The 23,883-nt window shown below is 40.6% G+C and overlaps 1 protein-coding gene across 4 annotated transcripts; it reads left to right on the forward strand.

Moving 5' to 3' along the window:
* Window positions 1–6,355: 6,355 nt before the first annotated feature.
* On the forward strand, window positions 6,356–23,371 carry LOC147035717 (uncharacterized). Of its 4 annotated transcripts, none has more exons than XR_015049499.1 (4): window positions 6,356–6,545; window positions 17,683–17,722; window positions 18,812–18,873; window positions 20,039–23,371. XR_015049499.1 is itself a non-coding variant. In XM_085847074.1 (3 exons), exons 1-3 carry the CDS (start codon window positions 6,433–6,435, stop codon window positions 20,191–20,193), a joined length of 330 nt encoding a protein of 109 aa, XP_085703200.1. In that variant the 5' UTR covers window positions 6,356–6,432; the 3' UTR covers window positions 20,194–23,371. The 4 variants fall into 4 exon arrangements, 1 of the variants encoding a protein (XP_085703200.1); XR_015049495.1 differs by lacking the exon at window positions 17,683–17,722 and having other exon boundaries at window positions 20,039–20,605; window positions 20,801–23,371; XM_085847074.1 differs by lacking the exon at window positions 17,683–17,722.
* Window positions 23,372–23,883: the final 512 nt, after the last annotated feature.

Here is a 23,883-nt window from a genome sequence, read left to right on the forward strand (position 1 = left end):
ATATTGACGTCTCTCTAAATAATACACAAATCAAAGCAGGTGGTCGACAGACAGAGATAGGGACGTAAGAGGAGGAAACACAATCTTATGCACAAGCAAAACTATACACCAACTGATGTGCCAAACTACTGGACTTAAACCAGACAAAAAGGGAGCACTTGAGGACTTGCACAGGTATGACTTAGTCTTGGCCTCGCCTGTGCCACAAGACCTCAACCTGGCCTTATCTGTGAAGGGAGTTTGTTACAATACATCCTTACCCTCCGGTTCCGGTTCCGGTTCCTCTTCCGGTTCCGGTTTTGAGCAGCGAGAGGTCTCCTTTGGGACTCCCTGCTGACGTTCTCAAAGCTAAGTTTCCGGTTGTTATTTGTCCCGTTTTAACTGTTTAATTTTCTCACCTACATGTTACTGTGTGTTGCTAGTTCGGTTTTGTTTCAAAAATCGTGCTATTTTGTGAGTATTTTTGTCGACGTTCTTACCTGTGCTTGAGGCCTAGGCATAGGCTTGAGGCCTACCGGTTCCACTCGGTGTTCAATCGTTTTTTTTTTTGTTGTTGTTTGTTTTTTCTCCCCATTACCTTCATTTTCTATCCTCCCCATTACCTTCAATTTTGATCCTCCCCACTTTCCAAACATCCCCCATTCTCCCAACTAATCTCTTTCTTATCTCAAAAAAAAAAAAAATAAATAAATAAATAAATAAAAATAAAAAAAATTAAAAAAAAACAACAACAACAACACGCTCACCTTCTCCCGATTCTGCTTCTTCTTCCTCTTAACTTCCTCCTCGATTTTTTTTTTTTTTTTTACACTTCCATGACCTAATCTGTTGAACTCTCTCTTACATTATTTTTAACAACAAAAACGATCTTATAATGCTTCATCTTCCTCTCTCACACATGTGGTACTCTTTACTGTTTCACAATGCACTACTCTTCTGCTATTTTAACAGACTGCTCTCATTTCGAGCTCTCCTTCATTCCTTGCCTAAAAAATCCAACTATTACAGCGCTTCTTCTCTCCATGCTCTGAATTCGCCTTCATTGCACCCATCAAGAATTGTGTTAAATCGCATCTCTGACCTAAAACTTTTAAAAACCACAGTTTGCCATGGATGCTCGCTTTCCATCAAACATTCTTTTTTTCCAACTTCAATGCCAACTCACCCCCTCACCCCTCACTCTCACTCTCAAAGCAACCATCCCACTCTTCTCCCTCCAAGCCTCCCTCTCACCTCTCTCAAAAATCCCCCCTCACCTTTCTCCCACCTTTCATCCCCCTCACTCTTCCTTCTCAAAGTTGCCCCCCTCTCATCCACCAACCTGCCTCCCTCCACTGCCCTCTCACCTCCATCTCTTCACTCCACCTCCTCAAATCCTCAACTGCCTTCTTCCTTGTCTCTTGTCCCCCCTCTCCCCCAGCACCACAGAGCCTTTTCTCCTCATTCGGCCCCCTCCCCTCGCTGTTCTGCAATACCCCACACTCCTTCAGCAACCCTCCTTACCTGTCCCCCTCGTCCCTTATCCTACCCTCCCCCTCCCCCTCCACCTCCTGCACCCAAAGCCTCCTCCCCTTCCTCTTCATTAAAAGTGTGGACCTCAAATATCCGGGGCCTTCGCTCAAACCTTTCAGATCTTTCCATACAGGTTGCCACTGACAAACCAGACATTATCTGCCTAACAGAAACTTTCCTCTCCCAAGACGTGTCTGACTCCCAAGTATCTCTCCCTGGCTACTCCCTCTTACGGTATGACAGACCTGAGCCTCGTCCTGGTGGAGGTGTTGCTCTCTTCATCAAAGACTCTATTCCTCACTCTCCATGCACTGCTCTCACTCCCCCACACCCCCAGGAATACCTCTGGCTTCGGCTTCCCCTCCACTCCCACCTCATGTTTATATGTGTACTGTACCGTCCACCGAACAGTGATGACTCCATCTACATCTCACTATCCGAAAACATGGACCATCTTCTATCTTCTCATCCAAACTCTCTCTTCCTCTTATGTGGTGACTTCAATTGTCATCACGCCAGTTGGCTAGGTGTGGGTACCTCTCTCACCTGCCATGGCACCTCAGCAAAAGCTTTCTGCGACTCATTGGGACTGACTCAATCGGTCAACTTCCCGACCCGGATCTCAACCAATGGTACTCCATCTCTTCTGGATCTGATTTTGACAAATTTCCCTGACAATATCTGCTGCTCTTCCTTCGCTCCAATTGGTTCTTCTGACCACGTCCTTGTTAAAGTGGACATCTCTCTGGCTGTTATCAGAGAACCACCTCACCGCCGTCGAGTCTGGCATTTCACTCAAGCCGACTGGCAGGGTCTCCGAGCAGCCATCAAACTTACAGACTGGTCTCCTATCACTACTTTCTCAAACATCAACTCATCCTGGGAATTCTTTCAAAGAAACTTGCTCTCCCTCATGCACAGATTTATCCCCTCTCGTGTTCAGTTGTCTTACCCTTCCTCCCGCCCTTGGTTTACTGAAGCTTGTGGCGAGGCAGTTGTCCTGAAACAACTTGCCTTTGCCTCATGGAAAGCAAACCCAACTGAGGGCAATCTCAGTTCTTTCCACAAAGCTCGGAACAAGTGTGTATCTACCCTCAGGAGAGCCAGAAAACAACATCTTTCTCATCTAAAGTCTGAACTCTCAAACCTCTCTCCCTCCTCAAAATCCTGGTGGCGTTTAATCAAATCTGTTTCTGGTGTATGTTTCCCCTCCATCCCCTCCCTTACCTCAAATGGCCGCACTGCTGATTCCACACGTGATAAAGCTGAATGTCTAAACTCGGTGTTTGCAGCTAAATCTTGTGTCCTAAACCCATCACTATCTCTACCCACTTTACCCAGTCGCACCCAACTGTCCCTGGACTCTGTATCCTTTTCTCCTGACAAGGTGGAGAGCTTGCTTTCAAACCTCGAGTCAGATTCTGCAACCGGTCCAGACGGCATCAGCCCACGTGTCCTCAAAGCCTGCTCTTCTGCTCTTGCTCACCCTCTCTCTGTTCTATTCACCCTCTCATTTGCCCAAGGTCATCTGCCATCTGCTTGGAAATCTGCTAACATCACTGCCCTGCATAAAAAAGGTGCAAAAACAGATCCCTATAACTACAGACCAATCAGCCTTCTCCCAATCATCAGCAAGGTGATGGAATCCATCATCGCCTCAGATATCCTTCCTCTTCTCCAATGGCTTGATTTCCAATCATCAATTTGGTTTCAGACCAGGTCACTCTACCCTGGATATGCTGCTTCTGCTCTCCCATCAATGGATGGAGGTCCTCAATGCCAGACAGGAAATCCGAGCCGTATCCCTGGACATATCACGTGCTTTTGACACAGTCTGGCACCCTGCCCTACTCACCAAACTCTCTTCCCATGGTATTCAAGGCCATCTCCACTCATGGCTCGCAGACTTTCTCTCCTGTCGCAGTCAACGTGTGACCCTAAATGGAGTTCTTTCATCCCCTCTTCCTGTGCAGGCTGGAGCTCCTCAAGGTAGCGTTCTGGGCCCTGTTCTTTTTCTGGTTTTCATCAATGATCTCTCGGACTCTCTGGAAAATCCTCTATTTCTCTTTGCCGACGACTCCACCCTCTGCCGTACCATCTGTCATCCCTCAGACCGGCAAGCAGCAGCTTCTTCACTCACTGCAGATCTGGATAAAATCACAAACTGGTCCAACACGTGGAACATGCCTTTCAATCCAGACAAATCTCACACTCTCACTATGTCTCTTCGAAAGGACCGTTTAAAAAACCCCCCCATCCACTTTCTCAACAATCCTCTGGAAGAAGTCTTTTCTTTCAAGCTTCTAGGTCTCACTATCTGCCATGACCTTTCCTGGGAAAGTCACATTTCCAACCTCGCCTCAAAAGCCAGTCGCCGACTGGGAATCCTCCGTCGTGCTAAGTCCTTCCTCGGCCCTCTTGAGCTCCTGACCACTTACAAAGCTTTTGTCCGTAGCCTGATGGAGTACTGCTCTCCCCTCTGGGCTGGTGCTCCTGCCTCCCACCTTTCTCGGCTTCACGCTGTCGAAACCAGGGCATTTAAGATCATCGGCATCTCCCGCAATGAAGCTGAGTCTTTGGGCCTCTCACTCAATCACCGCAGGTTGGTCGGTGGTCTTTCTGTTTTCTACCGACTCCTCTCCAGCCTTGCCCCCCCCTGCTCTCTCTGCGATTTGTCCCCACCACAATTCCACAGGGCGCTCAAGGTCCGCCAACAACCCCCTTCTGGTAAAACTACCAAAATCACGAATCACTGCTCATCTTCACTCTTTCATTCCTCTTTTTTCCCGCCTTTGGAATAAACTTCCTCGCTCTATTCTTTCCCATTCTTCCCTTCAGGCTTTCAAAACAGCTGTTCACCACCACCTCTTATCTTCCCCCATCCAAATCCTCGATCTTTTCTACCCCCGATAATCCACCCAAGCCCACTTCCTTCATTTCTCCTACTTTCCTTCCTGAAAGTCCCTGAAATGTCCATCTTCTCTTCGCCATGTTCCCCGTCCCATCCCCATCCCTCTCCCTTCCACAGTTCACCTAATGTGTCTGTTCCCCACTGTTTTGTCCCTTCCACTCCCGCCCCTCTTGTCTCATGCCTCCTTGCTGTGAGTTGTGTGTTAGCTCTCATACGAGCCTCGACCAAGGTGTACAAAAAAAAAAAAAAAAAAAAAAAAAACCCTATTCTACTCCATTGTTGACAATCACTGCCCCAGTCAACGCACATATTACAAACGACATGGCCCTGACAGATTCCCAAAAGGAAAGATAATTCTCCCCTTCTCAAAGACTTAATCCATGTTATTCTTACCACAATCTAAATATGTACACCACCCTCCTCCATGCAACAATGATTTGAAAATGCTTTTATTGGCTTCTTTCACAAAATTTGACAGGATGCCGGTCGGACAAATATGCAAATACAAATATTTTAAGTAAGATATCAACTAAATAATGAAAGGAGAACTTACCAAGTTGTTGAAAGGTTTCTTGACTTTTCACTTTTGGTAATAGTTCACGAAAGGCAATGCAAACTCCTTTGCTTTCAATCTCATTAAGAATCTGAGTTAAACCAGTTCGACCAAAATCATCATCAACAGCTAAAGCACCAACAAACACCCATTTAAAATGGAGCACCAAGCGGGCAATGGCATTGGCATGGTGCAAGTCACTGGGTGCAGTTCTCATGAAAGTGGGGAAAGTTTGCTTATTACTTAAACACTTGCAGGCTGCTGCACCACTAATCTATACAAATGAAGACGTTTAAATTTTCCATTGATCGAAAAAACAAGGTACAGCATGCACACGATCATTGACACCTGATAATAGATCTCACTCTCTCTCTGGAAAATGTAAAGATTTGAAGCGTGCAGTGCAATTACTCAGTGTTTACAGATGTAGGAGATGAAGGTAATTTCTCGGCAAAGTTCAATAAAACCAGAAAATAATATCTTAGTCTGTACTAACAAGGCCGTTGAGCATCTCATATCATGAATAGTAGGACTTTGGGGCTTCTGGTGCACCGAAAAAATTTACATGTAAGTGAAAGCGGGAAAAGGGAAAAAGTTACAGAATGACATCGAAATCCTCCCAATTTTATCTCTTTTTAATTCCTTTTCTTCACAAAGTTTCCCAAAAATCTTTCTCCCTTTTTTCATGGGTTCTGAGGCACTTTCAAAAATGTTCATGACCGACACCAAAACTCGTCATAGTTCCAACAAATATTTGTTCATGGTTCATCGTCACTGTCAAGTATACCAGTCAAAAAAGGCAGCGGTAGTCCATGAAAACCCCCAACCCCATTCGTATTAATACTTATACTTTAAGCCCATAAGGTAATGTATTTATGACATCACTCATTATCTATCTTTTATCATCAAATAATCTTAGAGCTTTCTTACGAACAGTCTCTGAGAATATTTCATGTTTATAATTTCTAATAAGATTCATCTCTCTTTTAACATCCTTTCTCTTCTGTATACATTCAAGGTAATATTGAAAGTTCATGGTCACTTTTAATACACTCTTCTTTAAACCTTTAAGTATCTTTGTTGAGCAGAGATGAAATGACAAACCTCTCTTAATGCCTTTGTCTGAGCATATTTTGATACCACTCATGTATTCAACTTACATAGAGAGTCAATAAATATTTGTTGATGTTCTGTTTGATACAATTGTTTTGAAGCACTCATCTCTTATGAAGAATTTTCCTAACTCAAAACTTTTCTCAAACAAAACACATTAATTTTTAAAACTTGGATATTTTGCCAGACTTAACCCATTGTTCTCTTTCCTGTTTATTTTAACAACACCCAGTCAGACTCTTTCTCACTTCCTCAAAAATGCTTTATAAGCGCAGCATTTCTCTCATTATAAAAATATTTTTTGTTGACCATTTCTCGTTTCTCTCACTTTGACCCAACGGAGATGAACGAGAATTTGCTTTATAACCCAACGTTTGACCAAACGGACATGAAAGAGAACTTGCTCAGTTCCAATCTTTCCTCTGCTGAAGCCTACAATGACCCCTCACACCATTGGTAAGTTTCATTCAGATTGAACTGTTAATGAAAGCCTATACAATGCAGGTGGACACGTATATGTGTGTATGTGTGTATGGTTATATGTGTATGTGTGTGTGTGTGTGTGTGTGTGTGTGTGTGTGTGTGTGTGTGTGTGTTTGTGTGTGTGTGTGTGTGTGTGTGTGTGTGTGTGTGTGTGTGTGTGTGTGTGTGTGTGTGTGTGTGTGTGTGTGTGTGTGTGTGTGTGTGTGTGTGTGTGTGTGTGTGTGATATAATTGTGAGGAACATAAATTTAAAATGAGGTCTGCGTGCATGTGTGTATGTATATGTATATTGTTAAGCCTAGCATTCATCTTGGAATGATGGTGCAGTAATTGATCTTCATTTTGATTGTACATGATTAATTATAACAGTAATTATATATTTTCGTTTTTATTAAAGCATTTCAAACTCACTCATACACGAGGTAGGTTGTTATCCTAATGATCTACACAAGGAATGGAAAGTTCTGAATGATGTCCTGATGGAAATCCGGTTAATTCTTCAGGAATTTCACAATGGCCTAAATAAATGTATTAATAATGTACCTCTATGATGGACATCACAGAATTTACCCAATGTTTCAACATTCTTTGAAGATTTTCTTGAAAGGTATTACACAAAATAAAATACGATTATGTTAAATGAGACTGCCTATGTTTCTAGTTTTTACAGTGTCTATCACAAAGAAAGCGCAGATATGTTGCCTCTTGTTCCAAACAGTCATCAGAGGTTACCGCAGGTAATTCGTTATTCATCTCTCTGAGTGAAACTAATATATGAGAGTTAAAATATAGTTATTTATTAACCTCCGCCATCTTCGAAGATGGATGGAGGTTACTGTTTTCACCCCCTTTTTGTTTGTTTGTTTGTTTGTTTGTGAACAGTATTACGGAAAAAGTCCTTGACGGATTTCGACGAAACTTGGTTGGGGGGTTAGGTATGGTCCAAGGATCATGCCATTAAATTTTGGACTTGGTCCCCCCCCCAAAAAAAAAAAATTGAGAGAATTTTTTTTTTGCATTTCTTCATGTTTTAAGTGATTTCCAACCCCACTCCCCAATTTTTTTACCCCCCCCCAAAATGGAGAATTTTTTTTTGCATTTCTACATGTTTTGAGTGATTTCCAACCCCCCCAAAAAAATTGTTACCCCCCCAAAAAAATTGTTGGAGAATTTTTTTTTGTATTTCTACATGTTTTAAGTGATTTCCAACCCCCCCCAAAAAAAAAATTGTTCGAGAAAATTTTTTTTTGCATTTTTACATGTTTTAAGTGATTTCCAACTCCCCCCCAAAAAAAGTTGTTACCCCCCCAAAAAAAAAATTGTTAGAGAATTTTTTTGTATTTCTACATGTTTTAAGTGATTCCCACCCCCCCCAAAAAAAGAGAATTTTTTTTTTGCATTTCTGCATGTTTTAAGTCATTTCCCACCCCCCAAAATAAATTGTTACCCCCCGCCCCCCAAAAAAAAATGTTAGAGAAATTTTTTTTTTTTGCAATTCTACATATTTTAAGTGATTTTCAACCCCCCCCCCCAATTTTTTTTTTTTGCATTTTACATGTTTTAAGTGATTTCCAACCCCGCCAAAAAAAATTGTTACCCCCCCCAAAAAAAAAAGTTAGAGAATTTTTTTGGTATTTCTACATGTTTTAAGTGATTTCCAACCCCCCCAAAAAAATAGAATTTTTTTTTTGCATTTTCACATGTTTTCAGTGATTTCCAACCCCCCCAAAAAAAAAATTGTGAGAGAAAATTTATTTTTTGCATTTCTACATATTTTAAGTGATTTCCAATCCCCCCAAAAAAAATTGTTACTCACCCCCCCAAAAAAAGATTTTTTTTTGCATTTCTACATGTTTAAAGTGATTTCCAACACCCCAAAAAAATTGTTAGAGAAAAAAACATTTTTGCAATTTTTTTCAACAAAATTTCGATTTTATTTTTGCATTTTTACATGTTTTAAGTGATTTCCAACCCCCCCCCCCCCAAAAAAAAAATGTTGGAGAAAAGAACTATAACTCTGTCAGCACTGTTGACATCATATTTAATGAATAAAGGGGCTGTCACACCTTGACGATTTAGCCAACCTATGCCGATTTATGAAAAATTTGATTAATACGCTAGCACACATCGAATACGTTATGGGTAGGTTTTGTATACATTAAGAGCACATTAAAAAACACTGCCATAAGTCATAGTACGCTGGCTTTAATCATTGAACTTTGTGGTTTTTCTCAACTTTTCGTATGCTTAAAATTTTACGATGTACTCGGCGTTTGGCTCACACGTTCGGCTACGCTGGCCATAAGGTTTAGGCACGTTATGCCATCGTTGACACGTTATTTATGTATTACTCATATGTGGAAACACGTTGAGGTAACATTTGCATACCCGAAACTTATTCATAAACTCTAGGTAAAGTTTTATAAGCACGCAACACGAACGTTGTTCACAGCTCGCAACGCGCTACTAGAAAGTTTCTCATACATCGGTACATCAAAGTAATGTTTAGGGAACCCGTGACTTATTTGTAATCTATGAGTAACGTGCTTGCGAATTAGTTGTAGAGCATGTCCTACGAACAAATACGTATGTAGACGTATTTGACGTCTTCATGACGACCACAGAACTTACTGAACACGTTTCTAACAAACAGCTGACGTAGAATGACATATTCACAGCGATTTGGGGAATTGGTATATAAAAAGGGCCTTCGCAGGAGGAACCCGTCTTTTTTTAGACTTCGTGGTGAGTACATGTTGATGTCATTCCGAGAGGGGGAGGATACGGCAAGGCTGAGATTACAATACCTACCTGTCCTCGAACATCAACATGACCTCATGGAGTTGACACTGCACCAGTTGCGTGCCAATAGAGCCGGGAGAAGAAGACGTGAACGGAGGAGAAGGAACTGGGTCAGACCATGGATCGGGAGGCGAGGCCATTACGGCATATATGACCAGCTCATGGTGGAACTCTGGAACGAGGACCATGCATCCTTCATGAACTTCCTGCGAATGCTTCCAGCGAGGTTCGACGAGCTGCTAGCCAGAGTGGGTCCAAGATAACCAAGGATTATTATGAAATCATTTCAATAGTCCAGTGGAAGCGATTTAACTCGTTCAATGGAAACGATTTCAATTGCTGAGCACCAGCGTCAAAAAACAATAGGCGAGTGACAGCCGTTTATTAAAATAGTTAAGTGGCAGTCAATGGATAGCAAACATCACGTAATCGTAAATGATGCGCTCCCACGTTATGCATGCGCTCGACAATCGTTGGGCATAGGCTGTGGACGCCTAAAACATGATAAGCAATCGTTGGTATTACTAATCTATAAGTTATTGAAGCGTTCTGTGTTCATTACTCGTACAATACGCATTTGTCAAAGTCTTTTTTAATAATTTCAATAGTAAAACAAAGAAATATTTCATCTTCCGAATGAGGAAAAAAAAGTAGCCCTTTCAGAACATCGAACAATGGTGCAAAGTATTCTCCGATTCGTTAACGCAACGAGGATCCATCATCCCCCACAGCCTCCACATCACGCTCACATACTACTACTGACATAGACATATAGCTGCTACCAATTCTACTACCACTACTACTACTACTACTACTACTACTACTACTAGTACTACTACTACTACTACTACTACTACTGTCACGCACACCTACTACTAGTAATAGTACTGCTACTATTGATACTACCGGCGTTCACATCAAATCACCATGGAGTCTGGAACAATGATGGGTTTTTATTGTGAAGCCCATTTGTATATACCAATTCCCCTAAACGCTGCTAATATGCCAGTACATGGTAGAAGTAAGTTAGAAACACTTTCAGTAAGTTCTATGGTTGTCCGGAAGACGTCAATTTAATTTGTCTACATACGACAATGTGCGTTTTACATACGTTACAAATAGGTTCATAGCATGTTACTCAAAGGTTAGAAGCATGTTTTACTTAGGTTCAAAACATGCTACTCATAGGGTAAACTCACGTTACTCTTACATTCTTAGCACACCAGTCATTGCTTCAAGGCCAGTTATACATAGTTTCAATGCATGTTACTCATAGTTTCCAAGCACGTTAAACATAGGCTTAGCTGACGCTACTCATTTCTTCAAAGCACGTTACTCATCGATTAGAAATTTGGTTTCAAGTATGTTGGCCATTACCTTGACGTGCTTCGACTTATGAGTAACCTACAAGTAACGTGTGTTCGCCATGTTTAAACAATCGCGGAACGTGCTAGGAACAGAAGCCAACGCATGCGAAACGTGTGAGCCTTACGTCGAGTACATCTTAAAATTTTCAGCATGCTTGAAATTTCACGACGTACCAAACGGACTAGGTAATATGCCAGCGTACTTCAATGATTTCCAGCATACTCTAAACGTATACACAACTTACCTGTAGCATATCTGAAGTGTGCCTTGCGTTGTAAACACATTTTTCATGGAATGTCATATGCTGTCAAAATCGTCAAGGTGTGACTGCGATGTTGACACTTAAAATTCTCAGGCAGTTTTGATTTCAATCGGCCTCCGGCAAGTTCTTAACTGGCTACGCCACGAGTTCGCTGGCGATACATATGGCATGCAAAGGGTAAGTTAAACTCTCGTTTGTCATAGGTTTTGAACGCCGACAACCAGGTAAGCATTATTTGGTAAAAGTTATCTATAACACAATGAAACGTTCTGTGCCCGTTACTAATATGTTATGCAAACGATCAACACGTTATGAATACGCCAAAAACAAAAAAAAACATCAAAATTTCCGCGTACGCCAGCGTTTTACATACATTTTTTATACGTTGCCATTGCTGCCTAAAACGTCAAGGTGTGGCAGGGCCCTAAGATATAAGGTTCACTTGAGTGAGCCAGCAGTATTGGCGGCGGAGATTTTGCACTCTCCCGAGTGCTTCCCCTCCAGTTTGTTTGTTTGTTTGTTTGTGAAAAGTACTACGGATTACCTCCTCGAAGGATTTCGACTAAACTTGGTGGGGGGGGTTAGGTATGGTCCAAGGATCATGCCATTAAATTTTGGACTTGCCCCCCCCCCCCACAAAAAAATGGTTTGACAAAAAAAAGCTTTTTTTTTGCATTTATACATGTTTTAAGTGATTTCCAACCCCCCCCACCCAAAAAAAAAAATTGTTACCCCCCCCAAAAAAAGAGAATTTTTTTGCATTTCTCCATGTTTTAAGTGATTTCCAACCTCCCCCCCCAAAAAAAAGTAGAGAAAATTATTTTTTTTTGCATTTCTTCATGTTTTTAGTGATTTCCAACCCCTCCCCCCAAAAAAATTGTTTGAGAATTTTTTTTTTTTTTGCATTTCCACATGTTTTCAGTGATTTCCAACCCCACCCCCAAAAAAAAAAATTGTGAGAGAAAATTTATTTTTTGCATTTCTACATATTTTAAGTGATTTCCAATCCCCCCAAAAAAAATTGTTACTCACCCCCCCCAAAAAAGAATTTTTTTTGCATTTCTACATGTTTAAAGTGATTTCCAACCCCCCAAAAATAATTGTTAGAGAAAAAAACATTTTTGCAATTTTTTTCAACAAAATTTCGATTTTATTTTTGCATTTTTACATGTTTTAAGTGATTTCCAACCCCCCCCAAAAAAAAAAAATGTTGGAGAAAAGAACTATAACTCTGTCAGCACTGTTGACATCATATTTAATGAATAAAGGGGCTGTCACACCTTGACGATTTAGCCAACCTATGCCGATTTATGAAAAATTTGATTAATACGCTAGCACACATCGAATACGTTATTGGTAGGTTTTGTATACATTAAGAGCACATTAAAAAAACACTGCCATAAGTCATAGTACGCTGGCTTTAATCATTGAACTTTGTGTTTTTTCTCAACTTTTCGTATGCTTAAAATTTTACGATGTACTCGGCGTTTGGCTCACACGTTCGGCTACGCTGGCCATAAGGTTTAGGCACGTTATGCCATCGTTGACACGTTATTTATGTTACTCATATGTGGAAACACGTTGAGGTAACATTTGCATACCCGAAACTTATTCATAAACTCTAGGTAAAGTTTTATAAGCACGCTACACGAACGTTGTTCACAGCTCGCAACGCGCTACTAGAAAGTTTCTCATACATCGGTACATCAAAGTAATGTTTAGGGAACCCGTGACTTATTTATAATCTATGAGTAACGTGCTTGCGAATTAGTTGTAGAGCATGTCCTACGAACAAATACGTATGTAGACGTATTTGACGTCTTCATGACGACCACAGAACTTACTGAACACGTTTCTAACAAACAGCTGACGTAGAATGACATATTCACAGCGATTTGGGGAATTGGTATATAAAAAGGGCCTTCGCAGGAGGAACCCGTCTTTTTTTAGACTTCGTGGTGAGTACATGTTGATGTCATTCCGAGAGGGGGAGGATACGGCAAGGCTGAGATTACAATACCTACCTGTCCTCGAACATCAACATGACCTCATGGAGTTGACACTGCACCAGTTGCGTGCCAATAGAGCCGGGAGAAGAAGACGTGAACGGAGGAGAAGGAACTGGGTCAGACCATGGATCGGGAGGCGAGGCCATTACGGCATATATGACCAGCTCATGGTGGAACTCCGGAACGAGGACCATGCATCCTTCATGAACTTCCTGCGAATGCTTCCAGCGATGTTCGACGAGCTGCTAGCCAGAGTGGGTCCAAGATAACCAAGGATTATTATGAAATCATTTCAATAGTCCAGTGGAAGCGATTTAACTCGTTCAATGGAAACGATTTCAATTGCCGAGCACCAGCGTCAAAAAACAATAGGCGAGTGACAGGCGTTTATTAAAATAGTTAAGTGGCAGTCAATGGATAGCAAACATCACGTAATCGTAAATGATGCGCTCCCACGTTATGCATGCGCTCGACAATCGTTGGGCATAGGCTGTGGACGCCTAAAACATGATAAGCAATCGTTGGTATAACTAATCTATAAGTTATTGAAGCGTTCTGTGTTCATTACTCGTACAATACGCATTTGTCAAAGTCTTTTTTAATAATTTCAATAGTAAAACAAAGAAATATTTCATCTTCCGAATGAGGAAAAAAAAGTAGCCCTTTCAGAACATCGAACAATGGTGCAAAGTATTCTCCGATTCGTTGACGCAACGAGGATCCATCATCCCCCACAGCCTCCACATCACGCTCACATACTACTACTGACATAGACATATAGCTGCTACCAATGCTACTACCACTACTACTACTACTACTACTACTACTACTACTACTACTACTACTACTGTCACGCACACCTACTACTAGTAATAGTACTGCTACTATTGATACTACCGGCGTTCACATCAAATCACCATGGAGTCTGGAACAATGATGGGTTTTTATTGTGAAGCCCATTTGTATATACCAATTCCCCTAAACGCTGCTAATATGCCAGTACATGGTAGAAGTAAGTTAGAAACACTTTCAGTAAGTTCTATGGTTGTCCGGAAGACGTCAATTTAATTTGTCTACATACGACAATGTGCGTTTTACATACGTTACAAATAGGTTCATAGCATGTTACTCAAAGGTTAGAAGCATGTTTTACTTAGGTTCAAAACATGCTACTCATAGGGTAAACTCACGTTACTCTTACATTCTTAGCACACCAGTCATTGCTTCAAGGCCAGTTATACATAGTTTCAATGCATGTTACTCATAGTTTCCAAGCACGTTAAACATAGGCTTAGCTGACGCTACTCATTTGTTCAAAGCACGTTACTCATCGATTAGAAATTTGGTTTCAAGTATGTTGGCCATTACCTTGACGTGCTTCGACTTATGAGTAACCTACAAGTAACGTGTGTTCGCCATGTTTAAACAATCGCGGAACGTGCTAGGAACAGAAGCCAACGCATGCGAAACGTGTGAGCCTTACGTCGAGTACATCTTAAAATTTTCAGCATGCTTGAAATTTCACGACGTACCAAACGGACTCGGTAATATGCCAGCGTACTTCAATGATTTCTAGCATACTCTAAACGTATACACAACTTACCTGTAGCATATCTGAAGTGTGCCTTGCGTTGTAAACACATTTTTCATGGAATGGCATATGCTGTCAAAATCGTCAAGGTGTGACTGCGATGTTGACACTTAAAATTCTCAGGCAGTTTTGATTTCAATCGGCCTCCGGCAAGTTCTTAACTGGCTACGCCACGAGTTCGCTGGCGATACATATGGCATGCAAAGGGTAAGTTAAACTCTCGTTTGTCATAGGTTTTGAACGCCGACCACCAGGTAAGCATTCTTTGGTAAAAGTTATCTATAACACAATGAAACGTTCTGTGCCCATTACTAATATGTTATGCAAACGATCAACACGTTATGAATACGCCAACAACTTAAAAAAAAACATCAAAATTTCCGCGTACGCCAGCGTTTACCATACATTTTTTTATACGTTGCCATTGCTGCCTAAAACGTCAAGGTGTGGCAGGGCCCTAAGATATAAGGTTCACTTGAGTGAGCCAGCAGTATTGGCGGCGGAGATTTTGCACTCTCCCGAGTGCTTCCCCTCCAGTTTGTTTGTTTGTTTGTTTGTGAAAAGTACTACGGATTACCTCCTCGAAGGATTTCGACTAAACTTGGTGGGGGGGGTTAGGTATGGTCCAAGGATCATGCCATTAAATTTTGGACTTGCCCCCCCCCCACAAAAAAATGGTTTGACAAAAAAAGCTTTTTTTTGCATTTATACATGTTTTAAGTGATTTCCAACCCCCCCCCAAAAAAAAAATTGTTACCCCCCCAAAAAAAAAATAGAGAATTTTTTTTGCATTTCTCCATGTTTTAAGTGATTTCCAACCTCCCCCCCAAAAAAAAGTAGAGAAAATTATTTTTTTGCATTTCTTCATGTTTTTAGTGATTTCCAACCCCTCCCCCCAAATAGCTCGTAAAATAGAGCCGGGAGAAGAAGACGTGAACGGAGGAGAAGGAACTGGGTCAGACCATGGATCTGGAGGCGAGGCCATTACGGCATATATGACCAGCTCATGGTGGAACTCTGGAACGAGGACCATGCATCCTTCATGAACTTCCTGCGAATGCTTCCAGCGATGTTCGACGAGCTGCTAGCCAGAGTGGGTCCAAGATAACCAAGGATTATTATGAAATCATTTCAATAGTCCAGTGGAAGCGATTTAACTCGTTCAATGGAAACGATTTCAATTGCCGAGCACCAGCGACAAAAAACAATAGGCGAGTGACAGCCGTTTATTAAAATAGTTAAGTGGCAGTCAATGGATAGCAAACATCACGTAATCGTAAATGATGCGCTCCCACGTTATGCATGCGCTCGACAATCGTTGGGCATAGGCTGTGGACGCCTAAAACATGATAAGCAATCGTTGGTATAACTAATCTATAAGTTATTGAAGCGTTCTGTGTTCATTACTCGTACAATATGCATTTGTCAAAGTCTTTTTTAATAATTTCAATAGTAAAACAAAGAAATATTTCATCTTCCGAATGAGGAAAAAAAAGTAGCCCTTTCAGAACATCGAACAATGGTGCAAAGTATTCTCCGATTCGTTGACGCAACGAGGATCCATCATCCCCCACAGCCTCCACATCACGCTCACATACTACTACTGACATAGACATAGAGCTGCTTCCAATGCTACTACCACTACTACTACTACTACTACTACTACTACTACAACTACTACTACTACTGTCACGCACACCTACTACTAGTAATAGTACTGCTACTATTGATACTACCGGCGTTCACATCAAATCACCATGGAGTCTGGAACAAACGATCAACACGTTATGAATACGCCAAAAACTTTAAAAAAAACATCAAAATTTCCGCGTACGCCAGCGTTTTACATACATTTTTTTATACGTTGCCATTGCTGCCTAAAACGTCAAGGTGTGGCAGGGCCCTAAGATATAAGGTTCACTTGAGTGAGCCAGCAGTATTGGCGGCGGAGATTTTGCACTCTCCCGAGTGCTTCCCCTCCAGTTTGTTTGTTTGTTTGTTTGTGAAAAGTACTACGGATTACCTCCTCGAAGGATTTCGACTAAACTTGGTGGGGGGGGGGGTTAGGTATGGTCCAAGGATCATGCCATTAAATTTTGGACTTGCCCCCCCCCCCACAAAAAAATGGTTTGACAAAAAAAGCTTTTTTTTTTGCATTTATACATGTTTTAAGTGATTTCCAACCCCCCCCCCAAAAACAAAACAAAAATTGTTACCCCCCAAAAAAAAATAGAGAATTTTTTTGCATTTCTCCATGTTTTAAGTGATTTCCCACCTCCCCCCCCAAAAAAAAGTAGAGAAAATTATTTTTTTGCATTTCTTCATGTTTTTAGTGATTTCCAACCCCTCCCCCCAAAAAAATTGTTTGAGAATTTTTTTTTTTTGCATTTCTACATGTTTTAAGTGCTTTCCAACCCCCCCAAAAAATTGTTACCCCTCAAAAAAAATTGTAAGACAATTTTTTTTTTTTGCAATTCCAAATGTTTTTAGTGATTTCCAACCCCCCCCCCCAAAAAAAAATTTGTTGGAGAAAAAAAAAATTTTTGAAACTTTTTTTCAACAAAATTTAGATTTCTTTTTTTTGCATTTCTACATGTTTTAAGTGATTTCCAACCCCCCCCCCCTAAACGCCGTGGAGAACTATATAAAAAAAATGTTGGATCATCAAAAAAAAAAAATCAAATCTTTAACTTTTTGAGGATTAATTGATTCATCGAAAAATGAATAATTCATCAATTAATTGATTCATCAATAAATCAAAAATACCCTTTATAGACAAATCTCTTGTTCACTGTCCAAACATCAACTTCCTCAGTCAATTGGTGCCTGAGATATTGAGTAGATGAGAAAGAAAATAAATGTGTTATTTATTTTATTTATCCACTTTATTCTCTTTTTCCACTATTATTATTATATCCACTCTTCGACTTTGTAGTTTCCTTTTGAGAACTCAGCACAATTGCATAGATTGCAAAAAGGCTTTCAAATGCAACCATATCCAAAATGGGTTCTATATTACCTCCACCACCGAAGGTGAAGGAGGTTATGTTTTCACCCCTCTCTGTCTGTCTGTTTGCAGGATATCTCAAAAAGTTGTCAATGGATCTGGATTAAATTTGGTGAGCAGTTTGGATGTGTGACAAGGATGAAATTATTAGAGTTTGGTGAAGATCTGGATTCGGATCCGAATCTTTTGTGATCGTTTTTTGCGATTTTTTTTGTAATTAATTTTTTGTAATTGTTTTTTTTGTGATTCTTCACCATTGAGAGAAAGGACTGAACTAATATATAGCATGATATCTCAAAAAGTTGTGGAGCAGGTTGGATGTGTGACAAGGATGAAATTATTAGAGTTTGGTGAAGATCTGGATTCAGATTCAAATCTTTTGTGATTGCTTTTTGTGTTTTTTTTGTAATTGTTTTTTTTTGTAATTGTTTTTTGTGATTCTTCAACATTGAAAGGGCTGAACTAATATATAGCATGATATCTCAAAAAGTTGTGGAGCAGGTTGGATGTGTGACAAGGATGAAATTATTAGAGTTTGGTGAAGATCTGGATTCGGATCCAAATCTTTTGTGATTATTTTTTATGATTTTTTTGTAATTGTTTTTTTTGTAATTGTTTTTTGTGATTCTTCAACATTGAAAGGGCTGAACTAATATATAGCATGATATCTCAAAAAGTTGCGGATGGATCTGGATGAAACTTGGTGGACAGGTTGGGTGTGTGTCCTCGACAAATTGCTTCGATTTAGGTGAAGATCTGAATCCGGATCTGGATACGAGATTTATTTAATTTTTCAAGCGATTCTTCACCATTGAGAAATAGGGCCAAAACCAACATATAGTGTGGTATTTCAAAAATGTATTGGGCCCGATATGTTGTCATGGAACAGTCATTATGTGGCGGAGGTTTGCACTCCACCGAGTGCCCTTCTAGTTTTGATTGTATGATTCATTATCTTAAAGGTCTGAAGAAGATCCCCTCATAACCACCTCATCGTAATGTTCCTGGCACTTTAATCCGCTCCTCGTAGCTTCGTCTAGAATACATCTACTAGCCCAATGCTGCACCCTCTCAATGGAAGCTTTGCCTTCCTCAGATGTTGTGACCAAAACTGCACACAATATTCCAGACGAGGCCTTGCTACATTCCAATACAGAGTTAACACTACCGACTTTGATGTGTAATTTATTCCCCTGTGTAGGGTTCAACCGAATGGAAGTTGCACATTTGAACATGGGATGGAACATTTCTCATCCACAACAGGTGGGGCAATTGTACATCATATCTGAATATTGCATATTATAAATATATCTGAATTTTATTCTATGAGGTACCTGTGGTGTGTGGAAGAGCCCCATCAGTCGTGCAATTGCCACTGCATGTGAAGAGCTAGATACAGTTACAACTGTTTGGTAGAAACACGGGTCCTCATCCACTGATTTTGCCTCAATGTAATTTAGGGACTTTTCAATTGATTTTAGCATTCGGAAACAATTGTCATGGATGACGTAACCAAGTGTGAGGTTTGAAAATAAGTTTTTATTATTATTTATCTCATTTATGGCAAAAATCATGGCCATGACGTTTTGCAAACCTCCTTGATCAAACCTAAAAGACAAGTGAAGTATCATGATACTCTTTTCAGGGCACTCACAATCTTCGGGATTGATGGGATGGCTTTGAGGTATGCACACTGAACTCAAATGTGTCTGGATTTGATGTGAATGCTGACCCAGTGATAAACTCTCATCCCACCATTTCACAGATAGGGTGATAATCAATGTGTGTGCCATCCCTCAAATGGATATTAAACAGGTGTCCCATCTGTCAGCATTCGTTGTTGGATGATAAAGATATGATTGTGTCCTTCGTGAAGGTTAGACAAGATGTGGTCGGCACCATGGGAAAATTCAAAATTCCTGCCCTAACTGGTAGAGGGCATTGCATCAGTGACACAGCTGTGCCCTCAGTCAATAATGCTAACACACAGCCTTCTGTTGCATTCAAAGGAAGAGGTGTCCTCTTTAAGCTAATATAGCTTTAAACATGATTTTTTTGTTTCATCTTCACCTGCAGTGATCCAGCTCTTCAGGTTTATTTTTGCAGGAATGGTATAAATATTTTACATTAAACCAAAAATAAATGCATAAATTGTGTGTCACAGTGCAACCATTTGGCAACACATGGCATGGAAGTTGAAAAGGTTTAACAAACAAGAAACACAAGAATGCATGAAACATACTTTGGTGTTTTTTTGAGAAAGGAAAATTGTTTTCACACTTCACACATCACTGTAACATACAGATAGTAGACAAAAAATGGAAACACTATTGTGAAGTCACTTAATATGGCGTTAGGCCACCAAATGCGGCCAGAATGACCAGTATGTGGCATGACATGGAGTCCACCTGTGTCTCGAATTTTACAGGAAAAATGCGACACCATTCTTCAATGAGTAATCGATCAATTCACACCTGTTTGATGGAAGTGGAAAACACTGACTCAGGAGTCATTCCACAATATCCCATAAATGCTCGGTTGGGTTCAGATCTGGTGAATGCGATGCCTATGACATATGGATAACATCAGTGTCGTTCTCAACAAACCTTTGGGCGACCACAAGTGCTGTGTGGATGGTGGCATTGCCATTTTGGAAGACATCCCTCCCAGCAGGAAAGAATTGCTGCAACATGGGATTAAGATGATCACTCAGCAACAATAAGGAGAGGCTGGCATTGACTTTGCCTTCCAAGGGAATGATTGCACCCAAACCATGCCAGCAAAATGCACCACACAATAATACAGAATCAACAGACCATTCACTGTTGTAACCAAGCACTGTGTTGTTGGGTTGTGGAGTTTTTCAGGTTGGCGCCACACCGAACATTTGTCAAGAACATGGTGAAGGATGACTCATCTGACAATAATCACATTTGTCCACTGCTTGGTGATCCATTGCCTTTGTACCACTGGCCTTGCAAACATGGATTGCCAGGTGTGATGAGTGGCTTGTGCAGTGCAAATGGATGATGCTATCCTGCTCTGTGTCATTCTATGTGGACCATTTTTGATGAAAATGGCTGCTTGCACATGAGGTTAAAATTTACAGTCATTTGATCTGCAGTTGCTTGCCTGCTTTGCCTTGTACTTCACACACTGTTGCCCTTTCTTGATGATGTCCTTTCCTCAGAGTTCCATGCCAGCATTACCTGAGACACCATTATCCATGAAACATCAGCAAGTTGAGTTGTCTTTATCAATGAAGCTCCTGCGTAACACGCCCCAACAATCATCCCTCTTTCAAAGTCACTGAGGTCTCTTGCAGCCAAGGAAGCCATAATTATAGGCAACCAGGCCTGTGCAGCATTTTTATACATGAAGCAAAGCATCCTGCGAAGATGTTTGCTGAATTAAAACGTGGGCCACACCTGTGTGGAAGCTGTTGCTTTCAATAGACTTGGTGTTCCTCATTTACCCAAGTGTTTCCATTTTTTGTACATTACCTGTATATGCAAAAGGCTCAAATAACAACAGACTCACTTTCCAAATTGGGAGATGCGAGTCCACAATTGTTAATGCCCAAGATGTCAAGCGAAGGCTTTCTGTGCACACACACATGGCGATCCTGCGTTGAGATTCGGTAAAGATAAATAAATTTGGCTGGGCGGTTGGTTTGACAAGCACTTTCGGTTTTTAGGGGAATTTGGTAATGTGGAAGCAATTCCCAGGCTCAAAATCCACAGCAATAATTATTTTAAAGAATACAAGTTTAAAAAAAATAACACCGGAGATTGGGAACTCACAATAGATCAATGCAATGAAAAGAAACAGGGACACAACCAGATTTGCAAGATGCACATAACCCACAAGAAAATGGACTCTTGACCTGTCTTAGTCTAACTTCCCATGCACTTACCATAATTCAGGTTCACAGGATTGGCAAAAAAATAGGACAGAAATGGAGGTAATGTGGAAGAGAGCTATCCTTGAGGGATCTGTTTCTTCAATCCCACTCTTCCCTCCAGGTCTTCAAAACAGCTGTTCACCACAATCTCATATCTTCCCCCATTCACAAACATGATCTTTTCTTATACCCCCGTTAATCCACCCCAAACGCATCTCCTTCAAATTTGCAGCCTTTCTTCCTGAAAATCACTTAAGTGTCCATACTTTTAACGCTGTGTACCCCACCTCATCCCTCTCCTTTCCACAGATCTCTTCATGCTCTGTTCCTTCTTATTTTGTGCATCCCTCTCCCACCCCCTCTTGTCTCCTGCTCCCTTTGCGTTATGGTCTTTGTGATAGCTCTTATACGAGCCTCAACAAAACGTAAAAAAAAACAACGTGGCCAAGTCGGATACTTACATTGATGGAAATTCACACTTGCAAACGTTGAGGAAAGAAGAGATTCAATGGCTAAGGCAACTCACAAAAATGAATACAGATCATTCAGATTAAGTGAATATATGTACGAAAACCAGGATGAGTTTGAAACATTACTGAATTTAACAAGTAAAACATTTCTGAAAATGAATTGTCTTTGCATCTGGAAATAACGTAAATCATAATGTAATTACCGAAAAACAATGAAAGTGGTCACAAGCACAGACTGCACGAAAAAAATTAAATCACAAGAAATAACTGAAGAAAGATCCTGCCTTTGTATTACAGAGAGAAGAAGAAACGACAATTGTGTATCAGACGGAAACCAAATGAATTGCATCATGACCACAAAATAAAACTGTCAGGGAACTGAGCTGAACACAAAGCAACAAGAACAAAATGATTGTAGAACAAGAATCAAACTGGAAATATAATCAAAGAAAATATAAAAGAATGGTCATCTAGGTAATCTTCATCCAAAACAGATCATGAAGTCAAGTCGACTGTAAAAGTTGCAAAAACCTTTTGATTCTGAAAGTTATAATCAAATGCCTTTCAGGCCTCCACATTGGCATAAAATTTTGTGGCGTATTTTATTTAAGAATGCAACAATGTTCCACGTCTTATTCTCATTTTAGTGGATTATTTGTAAAACTATCCAGAATGCTTGAAACAAACAAAATGAAGAACTTACTGTAAGCACTGAGCGACTCCTGGAGGTTCTCTGAAGGAATGTTGAGGTGTTGCCATCGTTCCGTGAATTGGAAAAAGTCCACCAAGCATGATATCTCCATGTTGTGCGATTCCATAATGTTCAACACGAGTTTGAGGCATGCATGTCCTTCCACTCACGGATGGTAAGAACAGAAACAGCACAAATGTTAAACTGAGCACAACGTGTATCGTTTGTTCAAGTATATACATCCTGAGAAAATGAAAACAGCTGCTCTTTGCACAAAGCAAAGCTTGCAACTATTTATGAAGCGAGTGAAACACTCACTCAACTGTAATCAACTGCTCTGCTTTCCATAACATTTTAAAGGTAATTTAATTCCCAATTCAATATTCAAGCAAATGTTTCTTAAAAAATTGTAAATTATCAACTGAAATACTAGATCCCAGAAGTACTAAATCATAAACTAAATTTACATTTACCTGTTTGTTCATTACATCAATCATGTTTAATATTATTCCAGTTTTGGCTTTTTGAGATATCATTAACTGCTATTTCGCTTTTAATGGTGCACTGATATGAAAATAAATATCATTCTCAGTGGAATTGCAGACATTCAGCGAGGATTTGATGTGTTAAATTATTTGCCTCATGTGCTTCTTCTTTTGGTAACAACAAAACTCCACAAACATCCCAGGACCTTCTTCTTCTCCTCCTCTTGATTTTTAATCGATGAGGTCTGATGGTACCACACTTCTGCCCTGCCTTGACCACAATACTTCTCCACCTCCTTGTGTACTCAGCCAACCCTCTCCAATCACGAACCACCCCGACCTCATGGATATCCCTCCTAACACATTCCTCCCATCTCAACTGCAGTCTACCTCTTTCCTTCAGACTTTGCTTTCTCAACCTATCCACTTTCTTTGCTATTCTCTCTTCTCCCATCCACACCAAGATGCAGCCCATCTCAGCTGGCATGTCACCATTCTCCCCTTTTAATCCTTCTGCAGACCATCCTCCCTCACTTCTTCCACCAGCCTTCTATCCTCCGTCTTCACACCTGAAATCCTCCTGACCCAGTTGTTCTCGCAAACCTGCATTTTCTGTTGTCTCGCTGTGAGTGCCATTGTCTCCAGGTGGTAAAGGGAGGCCATTGTTACACACATCGTCAGAACCTTCACTTTCAATTTTGTTGATATCGTCCTGTCTGGCAT

This window comes from Eptatretus burgeri, chromosome 1 (assembly GCF_056783735.1).
Source record: "Eptatretus burgeri isolate ZD-2024b chromosome 1, Ebu_testis_v1, whole genome shotgun sequence".
NCBI classification, from domain to species: Eukaryota; Metazoa; Chordata; class Myxini; order Myxiniformes; family Myxinidae; genus Eptatretus; species Eptatretus burgeri.